At 41.0% G+C, this 25,511-nt stretch overlaps 1 protein-coding gene across 1 annotated transcript in view; it reads left to right on the forward strand.

Moving 5' to 3' along the window:
* SHANK1 (SH3 and multiple ankyrin repeat domains 1) overlaps positions 1-25,511 on the forward strand; it is a 1,404,784-nt gene that overhangs the window by 663,422 nt on the left and 715,851 nt on the right. Inside the window, exon 13 of the mRNA XM_069200994.1 lies at positions 13,856-13,969. Coding sequence (XP_069057095.1) covers positions 13,856-13,969 — 114 coding nt within the window. The remainder of the gene's footprint in view (positions 1-13,855; positions 13,970-25,511) is intronic.

Here is a 25,511-nt window from a genome sequence, read left to right on the forward strand (position 1 = left end):
CTGTAAAAGATGGAAGATATGTTTTTTACATATATATCAGCAATAGGATGTGACAAATATGAACCAATAAGGAAGCAGGCAATCTTTTGCATCATTTTGGGGCTGAATCAAGGAGAATATAAGATGACTTGCTGGAAGTATCATTGGGTGTTGGAGACACTTGGCTGCAAATGTTTTGAGTTATGTGGTTGAACAAAGAGGGTTAGCTGTTTCTTGCCAATTCCAAGTTTTTACAGACATTTCAACTAGAGATCAAAATGTACGTTTCACAAATGATAAAAGGGTTAAAGAAAACCTGCTTGCAAAAGATTTAAACCTAGAGGAGACAATACAAATTACGAGAAGTATGGAGATGCGACAACATGGATTAAAGAAATGGACAATGATAAATAGGAAGTATAGGAGGTAAAAGAAGAAGGGGTAATTGAAGTGAGAAATCTAGATAGGAAAAAACAAGTTAAAACAGGTGGGACAGGGAATTAAACTAAAAGTGGAGGTGGAGCAACTAGCAGAAACTGATATATAGCAAACAAGGTATGGGGAAATGAAAGGAGAAATATTGTCTGTTATGCTGATGTGGTAGTCCAGGATATATTAGTTCTAGCACCAGATGTGGGGCCAGAAATGTTATTTGTAGGAGCTGTGGCAAGAGAGGACACCTAGCTAAAGTGTATAGAACGAAAGGTAAACCACAAGGAGATAAGATAGTGGATGATGTGTGTGAAAATATAAAAGAAGTGGTACTGTCAGTAGATACAATTGAAGAATTAACATAGGATAAGAGTTTAAGTGACTGTGAAGGAAAACTAATTGGGAAGGTGAGAAAGGAGAGCACATGCACATTGGAGAAACCACATTGTGATATAAATGGAGTGAAGATTCAGGTTTTGGTAGTTTCTGGCAGTTTATTCACACTGATTGGAATGGATACGTATAAGAAGCAATTTATAGGAATTACAAATGTCTGACATGAAAGCTGTTGAATGTGACGGAAAAGGGATAGAAATTGTGGGGATGAGATGGATGAATATTGCATTCAAGAACAGTGAAGTTCAAGGAAGGGTGTATGTAACGAAGGAGGGCTCAGATCTTCTTGGGTGGCGGCATCAGAAGGACATGAACATCATTTTAGAGCCTAATACTGAAGAACTGGTCATAACTATAGAAACAAAGGTACAGAAGAGAGAAAATAATGAAAGTGAAAGTGAAAAAATAATACTTGAATTTTCTCATGTTTTCTCAGAAAAATTGGGACTGATGAAGGGTTTCACCCATAGAATGATTTTAAAAGGAAAAGTTGTGTCTGTGGTGCATAAAGTAAGACCCGCGCCGTATTTGATATGAGAGCCATTGCAAGAAAGAATTGGATAGATTAATGGCAGAAGGAATTATAGAACCAATTGAGTCATCGGAGTGCTTATCTCCAGTGGTAGTGGCTCTAAAAGATGGAGGAAAAATTTATTTATGTATAGACTTGAAAGAATTGAACAAGAACATACAGACAGCCGTTACCAAATATATCTGAAATGGTCAGCATGATGGGAGGAGGAAAGTGGTTTAGTGTACTTGATATGTCATCGGCATACCACCAAGTGAATCTACATAAAGAGTCAATACCATTAACCACATTTCATACACCTTTGAGAGCATTTCGATATCGGGGGATGCTATTCGGTCTGGCTTCCGTGTCGGCTGTCTTTCAGAGAATGATGCAGAGTAATTTTCAGGGCATGGAGGCATTCGTGGGCTTCCAGGATGACATTCTGGTAGTAGGAAGATCTGAAAGAGAGCATAATGAAGGGTTGAGGAAAGTTTTGTCAAGGATTGAAAAACGAGGACTGACCATAAAAGAGAAGTGTCAGTTAAAAAAAGAGAAAGAAAAGTGGTTTATTTAGGACATGAAATTTCACAAATAGGCATTAAACCCAAGAAGAGCATAGTTACGGCCATATCTGAAGAGCCCAAGCCATATAATGAGGAACTATTGACATTTTTTTGGGACTTGCTGAATATTGCTCTAAGTTTATATGCAATTTTGCTGAAAAGGTTGAACCTATGAGATTATTGTTGAAGAATAAGAATATATTTGAGTGGGGAGATGAGTGTGAAAATGCGTTCATTGAGATCAAACAATCCATTATCCAATCACCATCACTATGTAATTTGAATGTAAACAACAAAACTGTGGTCACTTCTAATGCCAGTAATGTAGGATTGGGAGCTGTGTTGTCCCAGAGGGTGGATGGACAGGAAAGGATAGTAGGTTTTGCATCCAGGAGATTACAAGGAGCTGATCAATTATATTGCACCACAGAGAAGGATGCCTTAGCTTGTTGTTGAACAATAAATATTCTTCTTATTCTTATTCTTATTCTTATTATTTATGGGGTTACCCTTTACTGTCAGAACGGACCATAAACCACTGCTTCACATATTCACATGTGGTAAAAGATTAGAAGATGGGGTGACATCTAGAATAACTAGGTGGTTGTTATTAGTGATGGATTTTAACTTTGTGGTAGATTATGTCGAAGGAAAGAAAAACGTTGGGGTTTTCCCATATGCCAATGGATGATAGTTTGTACAATGAATAAGGAAAAGAGTTGGAGAGGTTGAGTACTTGTGATGTGGGAAATTTGCATTGCCAGAAGAAGATTGGTTAAATGCAGTGACAGAGGATGAAGACTATGAGGAGTTAAAGCCACCTAAAAATAGTGGGTGGAACCAAGTTGTGCGAGAAACAATGAAACTATGTAGTGTAGTTAAAGACAAATTGAGCATTTGTTGGTCTTAAGTATTAAGATGTAGTGATATTGTTCCACCATGAAATGTGAGAGCAAGGTTGATTTAGATAAGTCATGTAGGACATCTGCGAAGAAGTAAAACAAAAAGCAGGTTACAGCAGTTTTTCTGGTGGCCAGGAATGGATAGAGAGGTGGAAGATAAAGTGAGAGACTGCAGTGCTTGTTGTAATAGTGACAAAGGTAAGTCATGAGGAGAACCACCTCTGAGTTGTAGAAAATTGCCACAGAGACCTAGGGAACATTTAGCAATGGATTTTTTGATCCAGTGGAAAAGCTGGGTAGATGTGATCCATTTTTGGCGATTATTGTTGACTACCACAGTAAGTGGTATGTTGTGAAAAGTATGGAACATGTGAGTACGGAGAATGTAGTGACATTTTTAAAAGAAGTATTCATGGAAGAAGGAATTCCTAAAGTAATTACTACAGATAATGGGGTACAATTTACTTCATTACCAATGGTAAATTGTTTGGAAACAATGGGTGTCAGACATGAAAAGGTAGCCTTATTTTGACCACAGGCAAAAGGTTTTGTTGAAAGAATAAATCCTATCATAATGGAAAACATTCAACTTTTGCTAGCTAATGGATTATCTTGGAGGAATGAGTTGCACAAGCTGTTATGGGCCCATAGAATCACTCCACATTCTATGAGAGGAGTGTCGCCTTTTATTGCTCTCAAAGGAAGGGAACTGGCTACCAAACAATCACCAATGTGGTTACAGGATAAGAAATAAGTGTGGGTTGATAGGAGAGCCATGACGAGAAAAGTAAAAGAGAAACAAAAAATGAGTGAACGAGAATATGGTAAGAGGAAATGTATGAAGAATGTATATTGGCAGATTGGGTGGTGACAAGTAAGTAGGGAATTGTGAAATAAGGGAAAAGTAAATATTCTCAACGTAGGAGAATAATAAGAATAAAGAAAAATGTGGTTGTATTGGAAGATAGGAAGGAATGGAGTTTTGATAGTTTGAGCAACGTATCTAGATCTAATGAGTAAGAAAGAGATATGTTTTTATAAGCATTTAATATGTAAACATGTTCATGAATGTTTATCATATTGTATAGGTAGTCAAGCTTTAGGAATATATATGTATATGTTTAATTTGAAATTTTTTGTGAGGAGAAAAGATGTCCTACTTATAATGTAAAAACTTATTTATGATGTAACATTAGAATGGAGAGTACTGAAGATTCTGGGGGCTGACAGTTGGATTTGGGTCAGCCAGCTGGAGGTCACATATGATTAGAGATAATAAAAGAAGAGTGAAAACTTACAATAGTTCGTAGGTTGCTACATTATCCTTTTCCTGTCTTTGCATGGAGGTGCTAGGTAAATGGTAGGCTTAAGGATGTAAGGTAAACCCACACCCAAGAAACTTTGTTTATTCGTAGAATTCAGTCATTCAAGTCAGGGCACAAAGTCCTGGTGTCTCCTGGTATGCAGTGCACAGAATGCTAATGCATGAAATTGGTCCTTTATGTTTATTATAGGATAAGGCACTGCTAGACCTGTGGAGTGTCTGTAAGGGAAACACAGTACAGACCAGAGACTAGGGTTTTCCTCTACTTGCCACAAAGTATGCTTCCCCCCAGCCGCTTACTGTTTAGCATGGGGAAAAAAATGTTCTCATTGCAGTACTGCAGTTCAGATATACAGCCGCAGAGCTCTGATACTCATGGGTATTGCATAGGTGACTAGACATAGTACCTGTGTGGATCTCTACGTTTGTGAGAAATCACAGGATTTCTTCTTTTCCTCCTAGCAGTCAGCAGATCATACCACGCCACTGCCCGACAACTGTTGCTCTCTCTAACTAAACCATCACCTGTAGGGACAAGAAAAAGTATGTGTAGTCATGCCCCGCAAAGAAGATAGTGCAAAGTGAAAAAACAGTACTCATTGACTTCAATAGAATTCAATAGCAAGAAAAACAATGAGGAAAAAACCCACAGGATGAGGATAAAGGATGGTCAAGATGCACTACATATGTTGATATGGAATTTGATTTGGTGTGATTGACTACATTTTTCTCAGTTGTTCATTGAAAATGTAGTATTGGTTTTGTTGTTATTACTGTGGTTCCTGGAGAATAAACATGTAAAGGTAAAAGCTTAATCATCGCCTCTGGTCCTTACGTAGAATCTGGAAGTTGTCTTTGTAGTTCTTACATTTAAAATTGACGGCCCTAGTCAACTTGTTTATTAGCAGCAAAGAGATATTAAAGCTAAATGGGCTGGCAAGGCACTTTGTGGGACTCGGAAGGCCATTGTCAGTCTCATTGAGTCAGAAGGAAATGGTGGAAGGGATTATTCTTGGTGCTTCAAAAGAAAGCATTGGCTAATGTGAAAGTCTGATGGAAGGTCAGGTAGAAACAGGGCACCAATCAGTTTGGGATCAGTGCCTCTTGAGGGTTGGAAAATTCCTTGCTTGAGTCAAAAGTGTTATTAGATTTGTAGAGCGATTCAGAATTGGTAATGCCACACAGTTGAGAATCTATGAAAGGAATATCAGGTTCTTTATTGAGCAGATGGTTCCTTGACTGAGGGGATCTAAGTTTGAACATCTTCAGAAGGAAAGTCACCACAGCTTTCTTCATGCTTTCTACAAATGCACCTGATGATAATGATAGATAGAGGCCCTGTAGTAGATCGGTTACTGCTTTGAATGTGCGGTCACCTTTATGCATGATCAGTTGGTAGGCTTCCGGGAGGATGGTGTGCTCTTAAGGTTTGGATCAGTTTCATGAAAGTATTCATGGATATAACTTGAAAACTCCAGAATGGAAGGTAATATTGTTTTTATAAAGTGTGAGAATAACATACAGATGAATCTTTTTGAAGTGATACACTCAGGTGATAATGTGTGATCAACACATGTATCAGTAAAGCAAGAATAGCATGGCCCATCAAGAACATTCCATATATACAATCATATAGGTCCGTATATTTTAAGGTCGACGGCTTTTCGATCCCATAATGGATGGTGGGATCATCATCAGGATTCACAGAATTCTAAGTCTGAGACAAAGGAAGACTAGAAAATGTCATGTGCATTGGTAGCGGTTCCGGTGTTTCCAAATGATGAGTTCCATCAGCGGAACAATGGCAGAGTGCCGGGGTGGGCCTGTTAGGAACCAGAGGCCTGGAAGGAAGAGGACTGCCGGATGAGCAGGGCTGTTCCACGCAAAGTGGGGGGCTGCTACTGATAAGCAGGAACGGAGGTGCGCAGGCAGCGCAGGGCCTACCGTCAGCCTGGAGGACGCAGAAGGTGCTGCGCAGTGGAGTTCCCTCTCCACCAATATGTAAATTAGAGGCTACACCTTGAATCAATGATTCCAGTATTCACTTTCAATATATCTTTGTTTAGCTATAAAACAGCCGTAATAGAGCAAGGCATCGCAACACATGCCCAAAAAAATATGCAGATAAAGATGTAGCAAAAGATACAGTTTAAAAGGTTTTTTTTAAAACCGGAAGCTAAAAGCTCATAAAATGCTTTGCCTGATCCATATCTTTTCTTAATAGTAATTACTCTTTTTATAAAATTTAAAAAAGCAAAACAGGTATTTGATGTGTCTAATTTTTGTAGGCTTATCAGGGTTAGTTGGTGTGATCTGATTTTACTCTTATGTAAAATAGGGACCAAAAATGAGCGACGTGACACAGATTATAAAGTGCAAAAAAGCATAAAGAGACATGTGCTTTGCCTGGATACACCATCGCATAGACACAGTGGCAATGTTTAAAAAAAATGTTCCCTACATAGGAAAAGCAATAAGTGCAGGGAGCTTCGCCTGAAAGAAGTTAGATAAAAACTCTGGCTAGTATTATGTCATAAATGATAACTAAGGTTCTGGACCAGCAGATGTACAAATAAGAGAATAGTCAAGAACGCTAGACAAAGATGACGGCCGTTCACACCTTATCTTCATGCAGTGTTCTAAAAAGACCTATTTGATTTTATCTTTACAGCTCTTTTAATCGACTCAGGGTTGTCATACATATCTGGGGCTGCCACAAGATAAAACATTCTTTTAACATATGCATACCATGGAATGTGATGCACATTATTCGGTGATAAGCAGTCCGCCAATAAAGCTCGGACCAGGCCCGCTTCCTGCAATTTATTCACAAAATTAGCGGTGCAAGCCTGCTCATATTCTCCATTTATGGGCTTATTTCCTTGTGGCCTATGATCGGGGTTGTGCTTCTTGGGATTGACAATAATCTGCATATTAAACCATTTTATCTACGTTGAAGGGATTCTGAATTTGAGTAGCCCCAGATACTGGCCCCCATATGTACCCACGGGTGAGCACTTAGTTTTGCAAATTATAATTAATTCATTACCTGGTTTCTGTCGCAATTCATGTGAAAATGTAAACACTGCGTCATTTGTTCTAATAAAATTTTGATTTCTTAGCTTCATCATGGGTGACCAGCTCAAGGAAGAATTAAACAAGATGCCTAATAATTAAAAGATTTTTTTCTACCAAAGCTTGACCCATCCAGCCAATAATTCTTAGTGTTTGTTTTTGCTGGACTACAAGTCATTACAAAGGATTTAGTATAGTTTACTTTTAGGCCTAAACTTTCCATGAAAGAAAATAGGAACTTAAATAAAATTTGGAGCCCGTTTGCAGTTTTTGCAAGGAGCACTGCATCATCAGTGTAGAGTAAAATTGGGACAAAGCGGTTTATCATCTTTGGCATGTCAGAGCCTGTATCCAGTAAATGTTTACTAACGTTATTGATGTATAACAGGAAAAGAAAGGGTGCCAACATTACATCCTTGACTTGACGGATGCCTCTCTGATTCTTGTCAGGTGTTCTTAGCTCTCCTGTGACCCCATAATAGATTGAGACTGAGGTTTCAGCATGGAGACGTTTTATCACAAATAGCAGATCTTTATCGACCCCCATTTTATCCATTATGTCCCATAACTTTGACCGATTGACCAGGTCCAATGTGCTTGAGAGGTCCATAAATGCTAGGTGGAGTGTCCCCTTTTTGCTAGGACATATTTTCCCGATACCAGATATAGATTTAGGTATTGCTCAATTGTAGCTATCCCATGGTGAAAGCCAAACTGAACTTCAGTGAGAATCTTATGTTCCTCTCCCATTCCTCGAGCCTTGGTAGAATGACCCGCCCAAGGATCTTAGCGCTCAAATCTATTAAAGAAATTGGGCGGTAACAGGTGGGCAGACTTCTGCTGCCCTATTTGAATATGGAAACAATGATGGCTTTGCTCCAGGATTCTAGGAGCTGAGTTTTTAAATATATTTATTAGGATTGGGGCCCAGAGTGGTACATTGGATCTATAAATGTCAACAGGAATACCATCGGGCCCAGGGGCCTTCCTAGGAGAGCTCCTCAATATAGCCCTAGCCACTTCCTCTATATATGCACTGGACGAAGGTTCCAATTCCAAGTGATACATCTGATTGGATCCCATTTGCCGTTCATTGGATCCCTTGCTGTAACTCAAATAACTTCCAAGACAAGCTGTGGAAGTCTCTTCCATAAGTCTATGCACAATGTATTCTTGGCCCCTCCAAAATGACTTGAAGAACAACATATGTGCAGTTTGTAATAGTGCGATGGCATATGGATATTCTCAGCATAGGCCATTACACTAATCACCATCAATCTCCTTTTAAATGTTTTAACTTTAAGATAGCATCATTTAATTTAATACTGTTTAAAAATTAGAACATTTCAAAAGTGAAAACGTGATGCTACGATTATAAAAAGTCCTTTTAGGTCTGACACATTTAGACGTCTTGTGTATCATACTTGTTGGTGTTTGGTGGGGGTGGGGGTATTCACAAACTGCATTTAGTTGTACGTAAAGTAGTTATGCAGTAGTACTGCTCACTTACTGCAAAATACTGCTCACAAGCCTATTGGTGGAGACTTCCAACTCTCATGTCTTTTCTGTGTGGAGGTCTCCAAATGTTTCAGTAAATGCTTCCAATAAATCTCTGCAGTATTTACCTGCAGATGACGTCTCACTCTGGTAGAGATGTTTTCCGTGTTTCTCCAAAAGTAATCATCATACTATGCACAGGCCTGCAGGAGTGGGAGTCTGCCCTCCCTCCCTCCCTTATGTCTTCCTTTCGTCCTCTCTTCCCTTTATTACTTACGTACTAATTTATTTCGTTATATTTTTTTTATTTTTTTCTCACTTAGTTAATTCTTTATGAATTTCCTTTTCCTTTCGTTGATTTACAAAGGTTGATGGCCAGCACGTGTCACCTTAATGACTGATGTACTGGTAGCCGCAAGCTCCCTCCTTCAGGCCCCTGGGACATTCATAAAGTTATATCTTGAGTGTTGCCATCACATTCCACTATAGTGTATTACGCTGGCAAATGTCGTAGCCTAAAGAGCACTTAATGGGGGTCATTTTGACCTTGGCGGACGGCGGAGGCCGTCCGCCAAGGTACCGCCGCTGAATGACCGCACCGCGGTCAAAAGACCGCGGCGGCCATTCAGACATTTCCTCTGGGCCGGCGGGCGCTCTCCAAAAGAGCGCCCGCCGGCCCAGAGGAAATGCCCCTGCAACGAGGACGCCGGCTCAGAATTGAGCCGGCGTAGTTGCAGGGGTGCGACGGGTGCAGTTGCACCCGTCGCGTATTTCAGTGTCTGCTTAGCAGACACTGAAATACTTTGTGGGGCCCTCTTACGGGGGCCCCTGCAGTGCCCATGCCATGGGCATGGGCACTGCAGGGGCCCCCAGGGGCCCCGCGGCACCCCCTACCGCCATCCTGTTCCTGGCGGGAACAGGATGGCGGTAGGGGGTGTCAGAATCCCCATGGCTGCGGAGCGGGCTCCGCAGCCATGGAGGATTCACAAGGGCAGTGGTAAACCGGCGGGAGACCGCCGGTTTACCCTTTCTGGCCGCGGCTGAACCGCCGCGGTCAGAATGCCCTCGGGAGCACCGCCAGCCTGTTGGCGGTGCTCCCGTGGTCGGTGACCCTGGCGGTCACCGGCCGCCAGGGTCAGAATGACCCCCAATGTGTGTCCATTACCATGATGCAGTCATTTCTTGAGTAGGTTTGGTTCCAGAGGGTGTTTCTTTGGGGTGTGTGAGTGAGTGTGTGTCTGATTGCCTTCATGAGAGTCTGACAGTTCCTTGGGTTCTGAAAGAGTACCCAGGGGTCTGAGGGAGTGGGTATGTTGGATGTAGGTAGAGGAGAGGAGGGTCCCCTGCGGGGTGTGTGGCTTCATGAGCGTTTACTTAGGTGTGTGTTTTGTATATGGGTCTTTGAATATGTAAACAGGTGCCTGCTTGTTGAATGCAGGCGTCTGAGGGTTTAATTTGTGTGCAAACGTGCATGTGTCTGAAGGAGAGGTCCCAACCTTTTCTTTTAATAACGGGTACTTATGTTCAATGAAATTATCTCAGGCTACTAATATTAGTGGTGTAGTAGTCAAACCACATCAGACAAGATTACATTAGTAGCTACTCCAAGCGTGATTACCAACAGAGATGCCCTCAGTGCATTAGGCAGGTTTGCCTGCATTAATATAAAAAAGCTGTATCAATGTGGAAGACATCTAGGTGGGTAATACACCCTAGCCATAGCTACAATGCTGCTAGCACCAAGGGTATAATATTAGTATTAAGTCTCCCCAAGCTGCATGAGTTATCAATCAGATAGCAACTTTATATATATATATATTTGGGAAATTCAACCTTTTTTCGCCAGCTTGTGAGTTCTGAAAATGCACATATTTTCATCTTGAATACATACTTTTCAATTTTGCTATACATATCTGAAGTCAGCGAAGTAAATGCTTCTAATTTAGTAGGCTGGACTGCTCACAGGAGAGCTACTTTCAGGTAGCTAGAGAGCAACCAGTATCTCACGAGCTACTCGTTGGAGAAGCCTGGTCTGAAGTAACGCAGGGGTGCCTTTGGGCATGTGTGGGAGTCTGATTACTACTTTTGACTCTGATTGCCTGCATACGTGTTTGGGCACATTCCTAGATGACTGAGTGTAGGTTAGTGATTTATGCCACAAGTTTTGCAAAGTGCATGGGAGTCTGCGTGTGTGTGCATGCATATTGATCATGCAAATGGGTGTCTAGATGTGTCTGAATGTTTGAATCTGTACCAATTGCTGATAGTATGCATGTTAAAAATGTATGTACGTGGTTGTCTGGTGTCCATAGGTGCCTGATGAAGTGTGGGTGTTTGATGTGCATGGACATCTGATTGTAGGTGTGGGGACGTCTGTTGTCCTGGTTGGGTTAGTAGTCGACTTTTTACTCCCTCCCTTATTCATCCACAAACCAATCGGCACAACCATTCATAAAATAATCACCAATGTATTTTTATTTTAAAAAGCGAGGAGTATTGGCTTTGCCACGGATGGTTTAAAAATCCTGCACATCCTGCGAGATTGATGTAACCCATGCACACTATTTTCTGCATCGCCCTCCTAATGTATTCTGCGATGGTATGGTTTGCCTTTCTGATCCACACATATGCCATGGACTCTCAATCTGGTACCAGCCTAAAACAGTTGCTGCACAGATCATTATACTTTGGGCAGTTAGGCAAGAAATGAGGTAGGATGACAGCCCTGCTAAGCCAACAGTTGTAATACACGCCAAGTAATTAATTCCCTCCTGATGCCCAACTGCAGTACGTTCAGTATGATGAGGGCATTCAGATTTCTGCCTGTTTTTGTACCAGAGTCTTTTTGGGGCCTCCTTTTCGGTTCTTCTTTGCTTGTCACCGTGCTTATTTCTTTGCTTCTCTCTCTTTGTCAGTCTTCTTCTTATCCTCTTTAAGATCCTCCTGTGTTCGCAACGCACAGGCTTTCCTGTTTCCGTGCCTGCCTCTCAGTCTCCTCCTCTTGTTCATAGTTTCTGCTTTTATTTGCCAGTTTCTCTCTGTTTGTCTCTTTCGGTGTTTTGTGTTTTTCCTTCAGTGTTTATCTCCTGTATTTAGCATATGTGTGCCTGTCTTATTCTTTGTGTGCCCCTTCTTCAGTATTGCCGTGCTTGCCTCAGCATTCATCTCTTCTTCTCTTTTAGAGTGTCATTGTCTCTCTTTCTGTGTGCCTCCCGCTTGCTTTGCCTGTCCGACTTTCTCTCTGCCTTCCAACCACTTTTTCTTTCCTCATTGCTCAGTATTTTTCTGCACGCTTGTGCCCGTCTTTATGTCTTTGTGCCTTCATAAATCGCTCTATATATAGATCGTTCTGTATCTGTGTATTTTTCAAAACTATTTTTATTGAAATTCAAACAAAGGATGCATTTCTCTGAATATGTTTTCGTTGTGTTTTACTTCAATCTGTGGCTCTGTGGGTGCTTATATTTTGTGCACCGGTTTGCAGCATTGTGTACTGCGGCAACGAGCGTATTCATTTCCCCACATGCACCAAGAGGCCATCCCTTAGAAAACGTCAATGCTGTCTGTGTGTCTGCCAGTCTATTCAAGTATGTGTTTGTCATCCTTTTCCTCTATTTCTTTCCCTTCCACTCTTTAGTTCCATTTTTATCTCTATCTGCCACTCTCTCTTTCTGGGTATTCTTCCTTGGCATATTTGTTTTTGTATTGCAGAACAATAGGAAACCATTAGCCTTCCTGAGATAATTAAAAATGCTGCAGAAGTATCACGTAGACACACTTCTGTATTGTTAGAGCTTGCGGTTACCCAGTATTCCCCTTACATGGAACAATGTGTACCTCTCCATGGTGTACCGACTTTTTTGATGTGCTACATTGTGACAGTTGTGATTAAACACCTTCCATTCAGTAATTTCAGCTTGTGTTAACCCTTAAACCTAGCCATCCACTTCAGTGCCATCGACTGTACACTATCTCTCTAGAGTCAGGGGTTCATTTCATTCTCCTTGGGTTCCTCTGGAAGGGATACACAGATATCCCTCTCAGGTTCTTAATACTTAGGGAGAACAGAATGTACCCACTCTCCCACCGCACCTTGATGCAGCTGCTGCCTATTTGGTTTGCTTCTAAAGACTCTGACAAAGGATAGCTGGACGGGTTTAGGAAAGGGGTAGATGGGAGTAGATCCTGGTGACGAGAGTTGGATGACACATCAAAGATAGGTGCTTCTAAAGACTGTATAACTAGTTTAGTACCTTCAGTCCTATCACGTTCTCTGCTGGCTGTTTTTTAAATAAGTGAATAGCATAAACAAATTTAAGTCTCACCTTCAAAAGTTAAAAAGCACTTCCTGCTTCTGGTGCATGAGTGCCAGTTCTGTCGGAAAAACTTATTTCTTGGCAGATGAGAGCTCGTCATCGCCTTGCTCACTGCGCACTGACATTCAATAACCGGCAACTGCCAGAGGGTAGGACCTCCTTTTTATACCTATCTCCACCCACAATAGCAGCAAGATCTTGCATGTTCCTATAGGACCATGCAACAGCTCACCTCCTGAGACCAACCTTCTTCCTGGAAGGGTAAGGTTTGCATACCCATGAGCCCCAGAGAAAAGAATGTGGAATGCAACAGAAAACCCTTACACAACCTCTTTCTCTGTGTTCTACCCCTGCAAAAGGTGAGAAAAAAATGTATCTCATACCTCGCTGGACCAACGCAGGAGGGGGATTTCGTGGGGTAACGAGCATGAGCAAGTGAGGGATAAACCCTCAAGGTGCCCTGCAGTGACACTGATCATACTGCATCTCTCCAACATCAAGATACACAGATATCCTCTCCAGTGACATTGATCGTGTGTCTCCCCAAACTCAGTGTTTGACCTTGATTCTTCTTCTGTGGGATAAATAGATGTTCCCTTCAGTAGCGCCCATCGGTCTGCATCTCCCCAAAGTCAGTGATTCACCCTGATTCTTGTGTGTTGCTGCCCCCTCTATTGACACTAAGCATACTGCATCTCCCCAAAGTCAAGTTAAAGAGCTATTGTCTCAGGTGACCTTGATCATACTCATCTCCCCCAAATTATTCTTGTGTGTCACTTGAATGGAGGGGGGAGACAGCGATTCATCTTGAATCTTCTTGGCTGTTGTGTAACCTGCTTGTGCTTTTGTAATTGCAGTTCTTAGTGTTGGAGAAGGGGGATTCTGGGAAGGCAATATCAAAGGTCGCACAGGATGGTTCCCTTCAGACTACGTGGAAGAGATAGCTGTTAAGCCCCAAGAAGGAAAACAAGGTAATCTTGCATTTAAGTACACGTTTTCTTAAAGGTGATACTTTGCTGCGTTCAGGAAACAGTGTAATGTATATTGATTGTTCACTGCTTTTGCTGAACTTCTGACTGCTTTACTGAGCTTTTGCCTGCGGTTTTTCTTCTGTTGTTTTCTGGAACTTGGCTATTTGCATGATTTCAAGCTTGTTGATGAATGGGGGATGGGGAAGTGGTAGAAAGGCTTTATTTAAATGATTTCCAAAGATCTACTGCCGAGCAGAAGTGCACAAGGCATTTCCTATGGCATCAAATGCATGTAACCTGCATGTCAAAGGCAAGCCCACTTGAGTCTGTCCTTGTCTTTATGAGACTCTGGCAATAGGAACAAAACATTCACATACCCTTTCAGACACGACCAGTGGAATACCCCGAACCTCTTTTCATGGAGACTTGATCGAGAGTCAAGTAAGGCTGTTTGGAATGAGAACTTGCACTACCTACTTCAGCTTTCATTAACAAATAACATTGTAATCAGTGTGTTTTAGTTAGGGCCCGGTCTATAGAAAAGGCTCTTTAAATTGAAGACCGATTTTTTTTAAAAGATCGTGATACTATGTGTATTGCGAAAAATTCAAGGTACTTATGCTTCCATGCTTACTGAAGTAACTGATCTTGTATATAAAATACTACATTTCAGTGGATTAATATACATATGAAAATTGGCAACCCTTTATAAAGAAAACTGTGGTACTTAACTGCGGAACTGCACTAAATATTCTTGTGACAAAGTGTTTGTGGAGCAAATGTTGCATTAATGATCTATTTTCATGTGATTTAACTACAGGAAACATACCCACATTTCCTGAAGCTGTCTTACCTGTAGTTGCCCAAATGTCATTTAGCAGCCCTGTGCTAATTTATAATGCCTTATTTCAGTATTGTTATTATATTTTCCTCAACACCTGTATTTCTTCCACAGTTGATTTTCCAATGAGCAGCTCTCACTATGTGCCACGGTATTGCTTATGATGAGATGATTGTTATACATTTACGGCCTCATTACGAGTCTGGCGGTCACTAGACTGCCAGACTCGCAGACGGCGGTTGGACTGCTGCCAGTGTGGCGGTTTGAGCACCTCATCACATCCCTGGCGTTTGGGCTGCCAGGGAACCACCAGCTCTGCCAGGATTGGAGATCCCGGCGGTCTGGAGGTGGCAGCAGTCCTAATCTGCCAGGGCAGCACTGCAAGAAGCCCTGCCTTGGGGATTATGGCCCCCTTCCCTGCCAGACATTTTATGGCAGTACCACCACCATGTTTCTGCATGCTGAGTTAGTGGGAAACTCTTAATGGGGCTGGTGGGGAGGTAGGCTGTATGGCGGCAACCTCCCTGTCGGAAGTTCGGCGGACGATGTTAACTGTCCACCAAACTCATAATGAGCCCCTTAATGTGTTAATAACAAAATACAAGCTATGTGCTATAATACTAAGATCTTATCTGCAGGTATCTTTGACTCTTACTTCTAGGTAACTGTTCTTTTGTACTGCCAGAAACTTCATCCTCATAGGCTATCTCTCTTCCCCTCCAGTTGAACAGTGTGACTTCCCTTTGTTATTTTTTCACACCCAAAAGAAAATTAAACAGGTCCATCCAGATATGAAGTTGTTTTAGCCTTGCACCCTTGTTCAGGTCAGACAGAGTTCCACAAACTACTCCTTTCCCATCTTTAGTTAATGAGCTGTCCAGCAAGTAGAGGACTCCTGGGCAAAAGTAAGCTGTCTGGACAGTCTCATGATGTTTACCTAGTCAAACTATAGAATAAATACATGAACTGCTATAGACTGACAGTCATCAGGTTAGTAATGTTTTTTGAGTCACGGAATTGTTTGTGAGCAACTTAAAAAGTCATTTGCCATACCACACTTAGAGAAATCCCATTTAAAGCTTCAAGCTTGTAGGTGAAACTGCTGCAAAGAGCATGTGCAGGTTGCATGTCTTTCCTCACTCTTGAGGCTTGTTCAATCATTAGCAGGTGAGGTTTATAGCGTAAAGTGACTAAATGGCAGCAGATGATAATGGTAACATGGGCTTGGTTGTCTTGTTAGTAGCATTTGCCACTGTTGAACAGTGACAACATGTTTTTGTTTATCTTTCAACTCAAACATGGGCTGAATCCTATATTGGAACACTTGGCCATGCTGTATCCTTACTTCCCTTTGAATAAGCAGTAAAAGTGCTTACCTTCCGAGTTTGTGAGGGCTCCTCAATTTCACCAGTGGTGTTGAACATTTTTGTGACAGTTTTAGCCAATTTGATTAATCCTTTGGCTACCAACTTCACTTTCAATTAAAGGTCCTTCACCTCTCACTAATGCCCTAAATCGTTGCAGGCATCATTCATTTATGCTTGTTGAAAAGAGTTGTATTTTATCCATTAATGCCCTTTGGTTCATGCTAGCTCGGTTATTGTAATTCACTAGCTCTTATTCTCCTCATTTATGCTATGAAGTCACTGCAGAGACTGCAGCAGGCAGTCTTCCATTAAGTCTGTTATCTTAGAGGCCAGAGTTCAGGCTTTTCTTTACTTCCAGCCACTTGACTGTTATATGTAAGAATAAGCAATACAGTAATATGGGGGGAAAGCTAATAAAAACATGTACCCAAGTTTGACACAGAGGAAATCAGGGCAGAGTGCTTAAGAAAATAGTAGAATTCAGAAATTAAGAAACACAGCAGAGGCATGAATTGGAGTGAGGAAGATAGAAATACAGTGTGAGGTTTTTTTTGTTCCGCACACATGGGTTAGGCACATAGACCATGAGCAAACCCTTTACTATTGTGACAGAAGTATATTCAGAAGCATGGGCATTGTTGCCATTACCCAGGAAGGGCACATCACACATAGATGATCCAGTTAAGGGGTTTGTATGTTGTCTTGTAATAGTAAGGCAATTGGGTATGTTTGAGGTTTTTATTTATCTTTTTAGAGCTCCCCTGCATCCAAAACTTAGGTCTTCTGGTGATCCTTCATTTTACCCCTATTCGTTCTTCTCTTGCTAAGCCTATTCCAAAGTTTGTGCCCAGGCAAACCTTGGGGGTTTTAGGCATACAATCTGTTGATTTGGGCTCATTCCCGTTGTTTTTAATCCTGTTGTTTAGAGGGAAACAGCCCTAGAGTTTTTCTGGGCCATCACATTTTCATTCAGCCCAATCCTGTTTTTTTTACTTTACGTTTAGGGACATGACTCATTGGAGAAAATTGCCACTGCTTTGGAAACTTCGGAATACTGGTCTGACAGAAGAAAACATCTTAGATCAACTTTATCCTTTCTAATATCCTTAGAATTCCTCAATGTGACCTTCCTCTCAGGAAGTTAAACTTATGACTACACTGTAGTAGATGTGAAATTGCTTCTGTTGGACTGACATCTGTTGGATGTGCACTAATTTATTCTTAGCTTGGTCTTATTATTAGATAGCATGTTGCGTCTTTTTGAAGGGAACTTTCTATTTTGCCTTTGGTATCATTTTGAGGGTATTGTAGTACAAATCCAGTTAGAGTTGCGATAGTGTCCATTGCAAAATGACTATCTTGGTTCAAACTGAGTCTGCCCAATAACAGTACAATATGGTTTGGTTTTCAACATGTGCACACACCAGGCATATTGTATCTATCACATGCATGTCTCATGACTCCAGTGCTGCAGATTGTTGCCCCGTAGCTTCGAGGGTGGATTCAGAAGTTAGGGTTGCAACAAAATCTTTGTTTAGGGGAACTGGCTTTTGGCATTCAGACCTGTTGTCACGTCACTATTTTGGCAGTGTGTTTTTGTTGTTGGTGACGTTTCTTGACGTGGTGGTTTGGATCCCAAAATTTGTGTCAGTAATGAAGGGGTCTTCTAGTTACCCTGTCCTTTCTAGGACTGCCACCCTAGGACTCCAATAGATATCCATCTAGTTTTTCAAAGTAGTATGGGCTGATGTGTCAAAATTAGAACCGTTAGCATCCAGGCTCCTGAGGAATTCAAATACGTCTGTCCTGTATCTCATCCCCCTGTTCTTCCATGAGAGAATTTCATATTTATTTGAGCACATAACATTCCGTCTTTGAACCTTTAGACCTAGCTTCATTGGCTTTATTGTCCAATTTGATATGGTCTTTACTCCTGCCAGGAGGATAGCTGATTTATGGGTGCTGCTTTTTTGAGATCTGTTGATAAAGATACTTTCAGAAAGGGTGATTCTATGGCCAGGCCTTTTCTGCCTATAATTTCTTCCTCATTTTATATGAGACAGGGCGTTGCTCTACTAGTCTTTCTTCCTGATCTTTCATTTTAAGAGGGGTTGCCTCTTCCTTTTCAGATGTTAAGAAGACTTCATCATTGTATCTGGAATGGACCTCAGAATATGATTCACTCTTTGTCACATTTGGTAAAGCAAAAGTATTACCAGGTGGGAAAGGCTAAGAACATTGTTAGATGCTGGGAATGTCATTGGAAGAAATTGGCAAGGGTGTTTTGTGTATGACGTTTGCCACACACATTCATGATTGATTACAGAGTTGATGGTGGTTGGCCCTAATTCATCAGTATTTGTTTCTATTGTTTTGTAGTGTGTGAAACATTGAACAGTCTGACATAAATGTCAGATGATACATTGGGATGATGCAGTAGCTCTGGTGTTGCGTCCTTCCAAAGTATGTAGACACTTTATGGTGCATCTTCAGCTAGTATGTCTTTGACAATGAAAGTAGATGAGATGGTGATGTCCTGATTGCTAAATGGTAGTCTCAACTACTGTCAGGCTGAGAGTTCCTCGCCTCAGTCTACCCCTCCCTGCAACAAGGTGTCTTATACACCATTTTCCTATTCAGTAGATACATTTATTGAGCAAGCTGCAGGAGGTGGAACTCCATCTGCAAGATGATGGGTGGGGGGGACTAAAGACCTAATATAGAGAGAAAGGGACTCTAGTAGGCTATTGACAAGGGAGTATTTTATTTCTTACCTTTTTTCACTGTTGGCTTTTGGTGGAACAGTACCTACTCAATTCCTAAGGACTGTCACAAGGGAGCAATGAAGATAACTGGTAGTCACTCCAACATTAAATGGAGCAAGGATTGCAAAGCCAATAGCCAATGGTTGGTAGACTTTAGTTATGTTGCTCCACGTTATCCCGTAATGAAGGAAAATCATAGGGTACAACAGTATGAAAGCAAGGAGCAGGGCCTCTTTACTGGACTGATTGCATGAGCAGAGTTAGACTGTCAAAAAAGAGTATTTTGAAAAGGAATCAGAACATGGAAATTGTGTGCTGTAAGTGGGGAACTAAAAAAAGAATAGAATGGAAAGTATTACATGGTAGTTATTTAAAACATAGGGCCAGTATTTTCGTTACATTGTTAAGAAAGCCTGTTTGTGTGCACATCTTTACATTGTCATCTAAAAAGCTTCAAACCAGCATGTTTTCATGGCCGCAAAGTGTAACAAACTGTGCTTTACTTATTTGTTTGTTTGTTTTGGAATATTGATTTTGACCTGGGGATAGGAATTGGGTAATGAAAAGCCCTATCACGGGCCTTAAACCGAGAAATGTGTCATTATCCCTGGGGTCAAGGCTGAAAAATCTTTTTGAGAAGCCTTTCATAATGAGTTAGAAAGGTCCTGAAACTAGCTCTATCTGGGCTAATCGAGAATAATCAGTTCCCTTTCAAGTAATCTCTGTGGTTCACCACCCTAATCTAGTAAAAGTATTTAGAATATTTTTTCCAGATGCGTACCTTCTTTAAATTCTTTATTTTTAACAATTGAAAGCTCCAGTCTCGCGCCATATGAAGACTCACTTAGCCATAATTACAAACCAGGCAATGTTCCCATTATTTAGGGCCTGATTTAGAGTTTGGCGGATGGGGTTACTTTGTCCCAAACGTGGCGGATATCCCACCCGCCGTATTACGATCCCATTATATCCTATAGGAATCGTAATACGGCGGACGGGATATCTGTCTCGTTTGTGACGAGTAGTCCATGCACCAAACTCTAAATCAGGCCCTTATTCATTTTATTTATTTCAGAAGTGATTCCAAAGACACTTCATAAACACTTTCAATGAATGTAATACATAAATTCATATAAATCATGCATTAACTAATAATTATAATAAAAACCTAAAATTTAGTACAGCTTGGTTAGAAGTTTAGCAAGTATTCACACGTAGCTATAACAATAAGTACAGTGCTTCCAAGTGTGTCTCTATTAAATACTTTGAAATACTAGGTCTAATTAATTTTGTTTGTAAATGAAAGATTTGGGCAAAAAAATAAAACCTGAATTATATCCTGTTTCTTAGCGCCACAAAATTGAAAACCAGGTTGAAAATAAGCCCCCTTCACTTTTCACTTTTTTCCATACATCTTCTCCAATAGGAATCTGACCAAATGTAAACATCATAAATACTCTTCTTAATTGTGGCACATATAAGCCTTCAAATAAAATTGTATCAATCCACAATTTACAAACATCCTGAACACTTTTTATCTGCAAAACCTTTTTTATTGAAGCTTCGATGTGTTACTATTTTTATGAAATAACAGTTCTTCACAATTAACATCCATCTGCTTTAATCAAATGGAGTAAGTATTACCAGTCAGATGGACATTATTAATTTCAGGTGAAAGTGCTCTCGAGAAGACCTTTTTCAACGAGTTTTCAGGACTACAGAAAAACTGATAAACATAAGGGGTAATCTGACGCTAGGCCCGAAAAATATTCCATTCAGTCCTAGCTCAAGGCATATCATTTCAATAGAGCTGCTATTACTAATGCCCAGATACCATTTCAAAAGTTCGAGTTCAATACGTGATATATTAAGAGAAGACATTGGCCTGGCTTCAAAAGCTTAGAGTGCAACCGGAGGTATTTTTGCAACATACGCTTTTAAAAGATATTGCACATCTATTTTACCTTGAGCATGAAAAATTGCAATAAACTAAAAACTATAGACTTCATTCTAGAGAAGTGAAGTTTATCTTGAGGTACCCACAAGAGATTATAATATTCACTACCTGGTATGTATAATCTTTTACTATCGCCAATCTTTCCCCATTATTGTACCAGGACAAAGATGATTTAAAACCTCTTGCTCCCATTATCATAATTGTAGTTTTTCGTTCAATAACTCTAAGATTATGAGCTAGTGCAGACGAGGCTAACATATATTTGTTTCTGTAAAGCTGTCGGCGTAAGGGATATTCGTAGAGACTTCTAGCTGCACACCCCTTACCTTAGGATATTCCCCAGGTGTTAGAGTGGATCTGGAAATGTTTCTGAGCAGTCCCCTTGTACTTGGCGGTAGGTGATGCTGATCAGCTCCTCATAGGCATTGTAGCGACGTCTATGCCAGAAGTGACATGCACAGTGTTTGTATAGGCGCCACCCCAGCACCCTGACCTCAGTTCTTTTTTTGTATGCGATCCAGATTGAGCTCTCTCAGTAATTTTTTCACTGAATGTTTTTTTACTCTTTTGACTTGTCAACCAGTGTGCCATTTTCCTACATTCCTACTAATTTTACATTTGGAAGAAGTCCCCAGAAAAACCTGTAGGATTTAAACCTTGTGGTGTCTGCCACAGGCAAATCTCCGAGAGACCCCAACTAGGTTTGTCTTCGGTGGTGGATCAGGACTCCAGGGCCTGCACAGAGTACAGGACCATGCATCCAAAGGCTATCCGAGAGCAAGCCATGAAGCTCCTGGTGGATCGACACATGACTTTGCACTGCGCCAGGTCATGAGTGAATTCCCTGGACTATTCTCTGAGTCATTCATGCTGGTCATCTTCGTGAATGTGATTATCATCGGGTAAGCCCCACAAAAATAAGTCAAAGAAGTAAAAGCAATCTTTGACTTCTCTGCTCCCCTCCAAATCACCGGACAAAGCATGGGAACAAAGCCCTGCTCCCATGTCATCCCTGTGGAGTCTGAGCCTGTGTCCACTCTGCACCTCCAGAGTTTCACAGAGTGAGAAGGACTTCTGCCCAACTTAAAGAATTTTATAAGGCCATGCACCTCATTTTTGAGCAACTGGACTCTTTGTGAATGCCTTTGGGCCTCATGGGTTCAAGAGAGGCCATGGCTGGGTTTCCACCAGTGGGTTCGCTCTTGGGGACACCTTTTCGGTTCCCCAGGACTTTTTAGTTTAACCGGTTTTCAGACCCTCTGGAGAGTTATTGCTTGTTTATCTATTCTAACGTATGAATTCTGCGGCTAGAAGTGTCTATCAGATGAACAAGTTACTTACTCTTGGTAGCACCTGATCTGTGGAGACTCTATTTAGCTCCATATTCCTTGCGGACATCCTCCCCACTCTGCGAACGTGGGTTCCTTCTAAAGAGGTCTTTGAGGACTTCACTGTGGCACACTGGTTAGGTCACCTAAGTATGGTTTTGTCCTTCTAGCCACAAAACTGAGATCCGCGCACTGTAGGGGTGTCTATATAGGCATTGCTTAAGTCACTTTTGGCATGTACGACCACTACAACGCTGATGTGGAGCCAACGACACCACCTACTGGCGTCCAAATGAGGACAGCTCAAAAAATCGTTTGGATCCAGCCTGACACCTGGGAAATATTCAAAGGTAAGGAATCTATGGCTAAATAAAGCCTCTACCAGATAAGGTGTTACTGAAGATAAGTAACTTTTTCATTAATACCAAGTTTTCTGCATACAACAGAGTTGATATTTCCATTGTCCCTAATTTTAGATGATGTGACAACATTTCCTATTAAGGTAGGGAAATCTGAAATATATAAAGTAAATAACAAGGGGCTAATATAAGCCTTGTTTTGAGCGTTATTAACCTAATTTTATCAGAATACTAATTCCCAGTACCCAGTAGGACTTTAATTCAATCAGTTCAATCAGAATACCCAATTTAATAAGTTTGTACCATAAACTTGCTCTTTTCTCACAATAAAAAGCACTGCTAAAATCTATGTATGCCATATAAACCTTCATTTTCCGATATTTGTCATATTTCTCACTCACCATAGTCAAATACAACATTATCTATCGTAGAGCAAGCATGGCGAAATCCAGATTGTTCGAGTGGTAAATCTGCGATGCATTAGCCTAAGCAGTTAAACGATTTAAAAATAATTTGGCAAAAATGTTCCCAGTAATGTCCAAGATTGCTATTGAACGGTAACTTTTTAGTACATTACCTTTTTCTAACAAGGGATGAGTTTTTTCCCTGTGTGACTGAGAAATCAAATCTGCTATCAGACAATAGTGGAATAAACCTTTAAGGATTTCTACCCACAGTAAAGTGTTTGCTTTAGCAATGCAAGCAGGAATGCCTACGGCCCCCTGAGCCTTTGAATTATTAAATTCTATAATTGTGTTCATAATCTCTCCCTGCATTACCCCTATTTCATTTGAACCAAGAGGAGGAGTTAATAGTCTCATATCAGGAGGACTTATATCAGTTGGGGCGTGTAGCCTGCTAAAATACGAACACCAGTTACCTTTGACAATCGGGATAGGTTTTTTTGTACTGGTCTTACCTAGCTTTTAGCTTTCATTATTGGACGTAGAGGCCTGGGCCATATAACATTTTCCTTGGAATACTGCAGACTGAAGTGAAAACCAGAACCTTGCCACCTTCTTCTTTTTAGTTATTTTGTTTTAGCTGTCAGCTGGCAATTTAGACGTTGGCGTAGAGGCATCTCTGTTGCGATTCCGACAGTGTTCCCTCCCTGCCAAAACAGTGGTCATCCTGCCTAATTTGTTTGCAAGGCGGGCCATAGGTTTGGCTACGGCGGTGACAGCTCATTCACAGCCATAGCCAAACTTCTCCGGTGACACAACAGAGTAAGGGACATCAGCGAACTGGATTTATGTCTGTCCTCTCAATTAGGAAGGTCAGACATACAGCAGTTTTTACAGTCCCCTCATGGCCAGGCAAACCATGGCTGTAAGGGACAGTAAAAAACACAAAATGCCCCCCTCGCCATGGGAGGTGGGTCCCATGGTGAAGGGGGCATCATCTTTAAAAAAAAAAAAATCCTGCTTTTGGATTCTCTTTTTGAAAATAAAAAAGAACACATTTTGGTGCAGTCTCTGTCATGTTGATGGAGCTCTGCACCAAACTGCAAAAGCCAGCTGTCGGTAATTTCTAAATTCTGTGGACAGCATCTTCGTCACAACGACAGAGAAACGGGACACCAGCTGATATAAAAATCAGCCCCTTAGTGAGTTTATTAGCCCTAAAGGATAGAATCGTATTTGATGATTTGACTGGGTCATTTAACAAATTTGAAATAACTGAGAAAATCTCTCCTATAGAACAAAATACATCTTCAAAAAAATATAGGTGCTGTTGCCTATCTAAAATCTTTTACCAAGCTTCAGTACATCAAAATTACCAAGAATTTAGTCAGTTTTGAGATGCAGGTAGCTCTTAATTCATTTCAAATATCATTGCCTTCACGTCCAGTTGTATAAGTTGATTCCTTCTTTTCCCACAGGAAACCCAACCTCAGCCCCTACAACAGTGCCTGATGTTCACCATACATTTAGTATCAGGGGACTGACAAATACTGGGTCCCGATTCCTGGCTGGTTTATCTAGTGTATTGTATGTATGATGCAATGTTTTGTTTTTCCGTAAGTGACTGCAATACTAAGCAGTGGTGAATGCTTTATGGTTTAATGTCAAGGCAGCTATCCAGGAACCGGGACCTGCCACAAAAGCTTCGTCATCCCATTTTTTCTTTGGTTCATCACACTAATCCAGATGTGGTGTATAAAGTTTACAAGTAAAATGTGATGCTACATGTGATGTGTATTCTTAACTATAAATAGCATCACAGAATGAAGCTTAGTATTTTTCAAAAAGTTTCAAAATGTTCAACTCTTTTGTCAAGATTAAATTTTAAACCTGATGATGTTCTCAATGGATCTGGAATGGTCAGGCCCAAGAATCCTACACATCCTCCGCATTTTTGGGAAAATGAATGGGTTGCAACTAAACAAAACTAAATCCTCTGTGTTTCTTGTAGGTAATCATCTACAACATCTTGACTGGGCCCACGACATACAAATAGCCATGGGGAAGCTTAATTACTTGGTGACATTAGGATGTGGTCGCGGCTCCCACGTTCCCTTTTAAGGAGATCAGCCATTTTTAAAAAGGTGGCACCTCCGTGAATATTGTACCATTTACAAGATTTCCCATGCATCGTTTGCTTTCATCAACTCCATCTTTAGAGAGTTCTTGTGGAATCAATGCACGCCGAAGATAGCATTGACCAAATGCTTTAAATCTACTTATGGCAGTGGCATTGCAGCAGCAGACACTGCCCTGTTACAGAGCTTCGCACTTACTGGTCATTAATAAATGGCATTATGACACACAGAACGACCCTGCATTTGCCTCTGGGAAATGGGCAATGGCTAATATGTGGATGTCTCTTCAGTGATATAGCCACTTTATGAGAGATGGGTAAATCCTGCATTTCCGCCAGCCACAAAGTAGACTTCCGTCTGTTGAGAGATGCAATCAAGGACCT

This window comes from Pleurodeles waltl, chromosome 7 (assembly GCF_031143425.1).
Source record: "Pleurodeles waltl isolate 20211129_DDA chromosome 7, aPleWal1.hap1.20221129, whole genome shotgun sequence".
In the NCBI taxonomy this organism is placed as follows: domain Eukaryota; kingdom Metazoa; phylum Chordata; class Amphibia; order Caudata; family Salamandridae; genus Pleurodeles; species Pleurodeles waltl.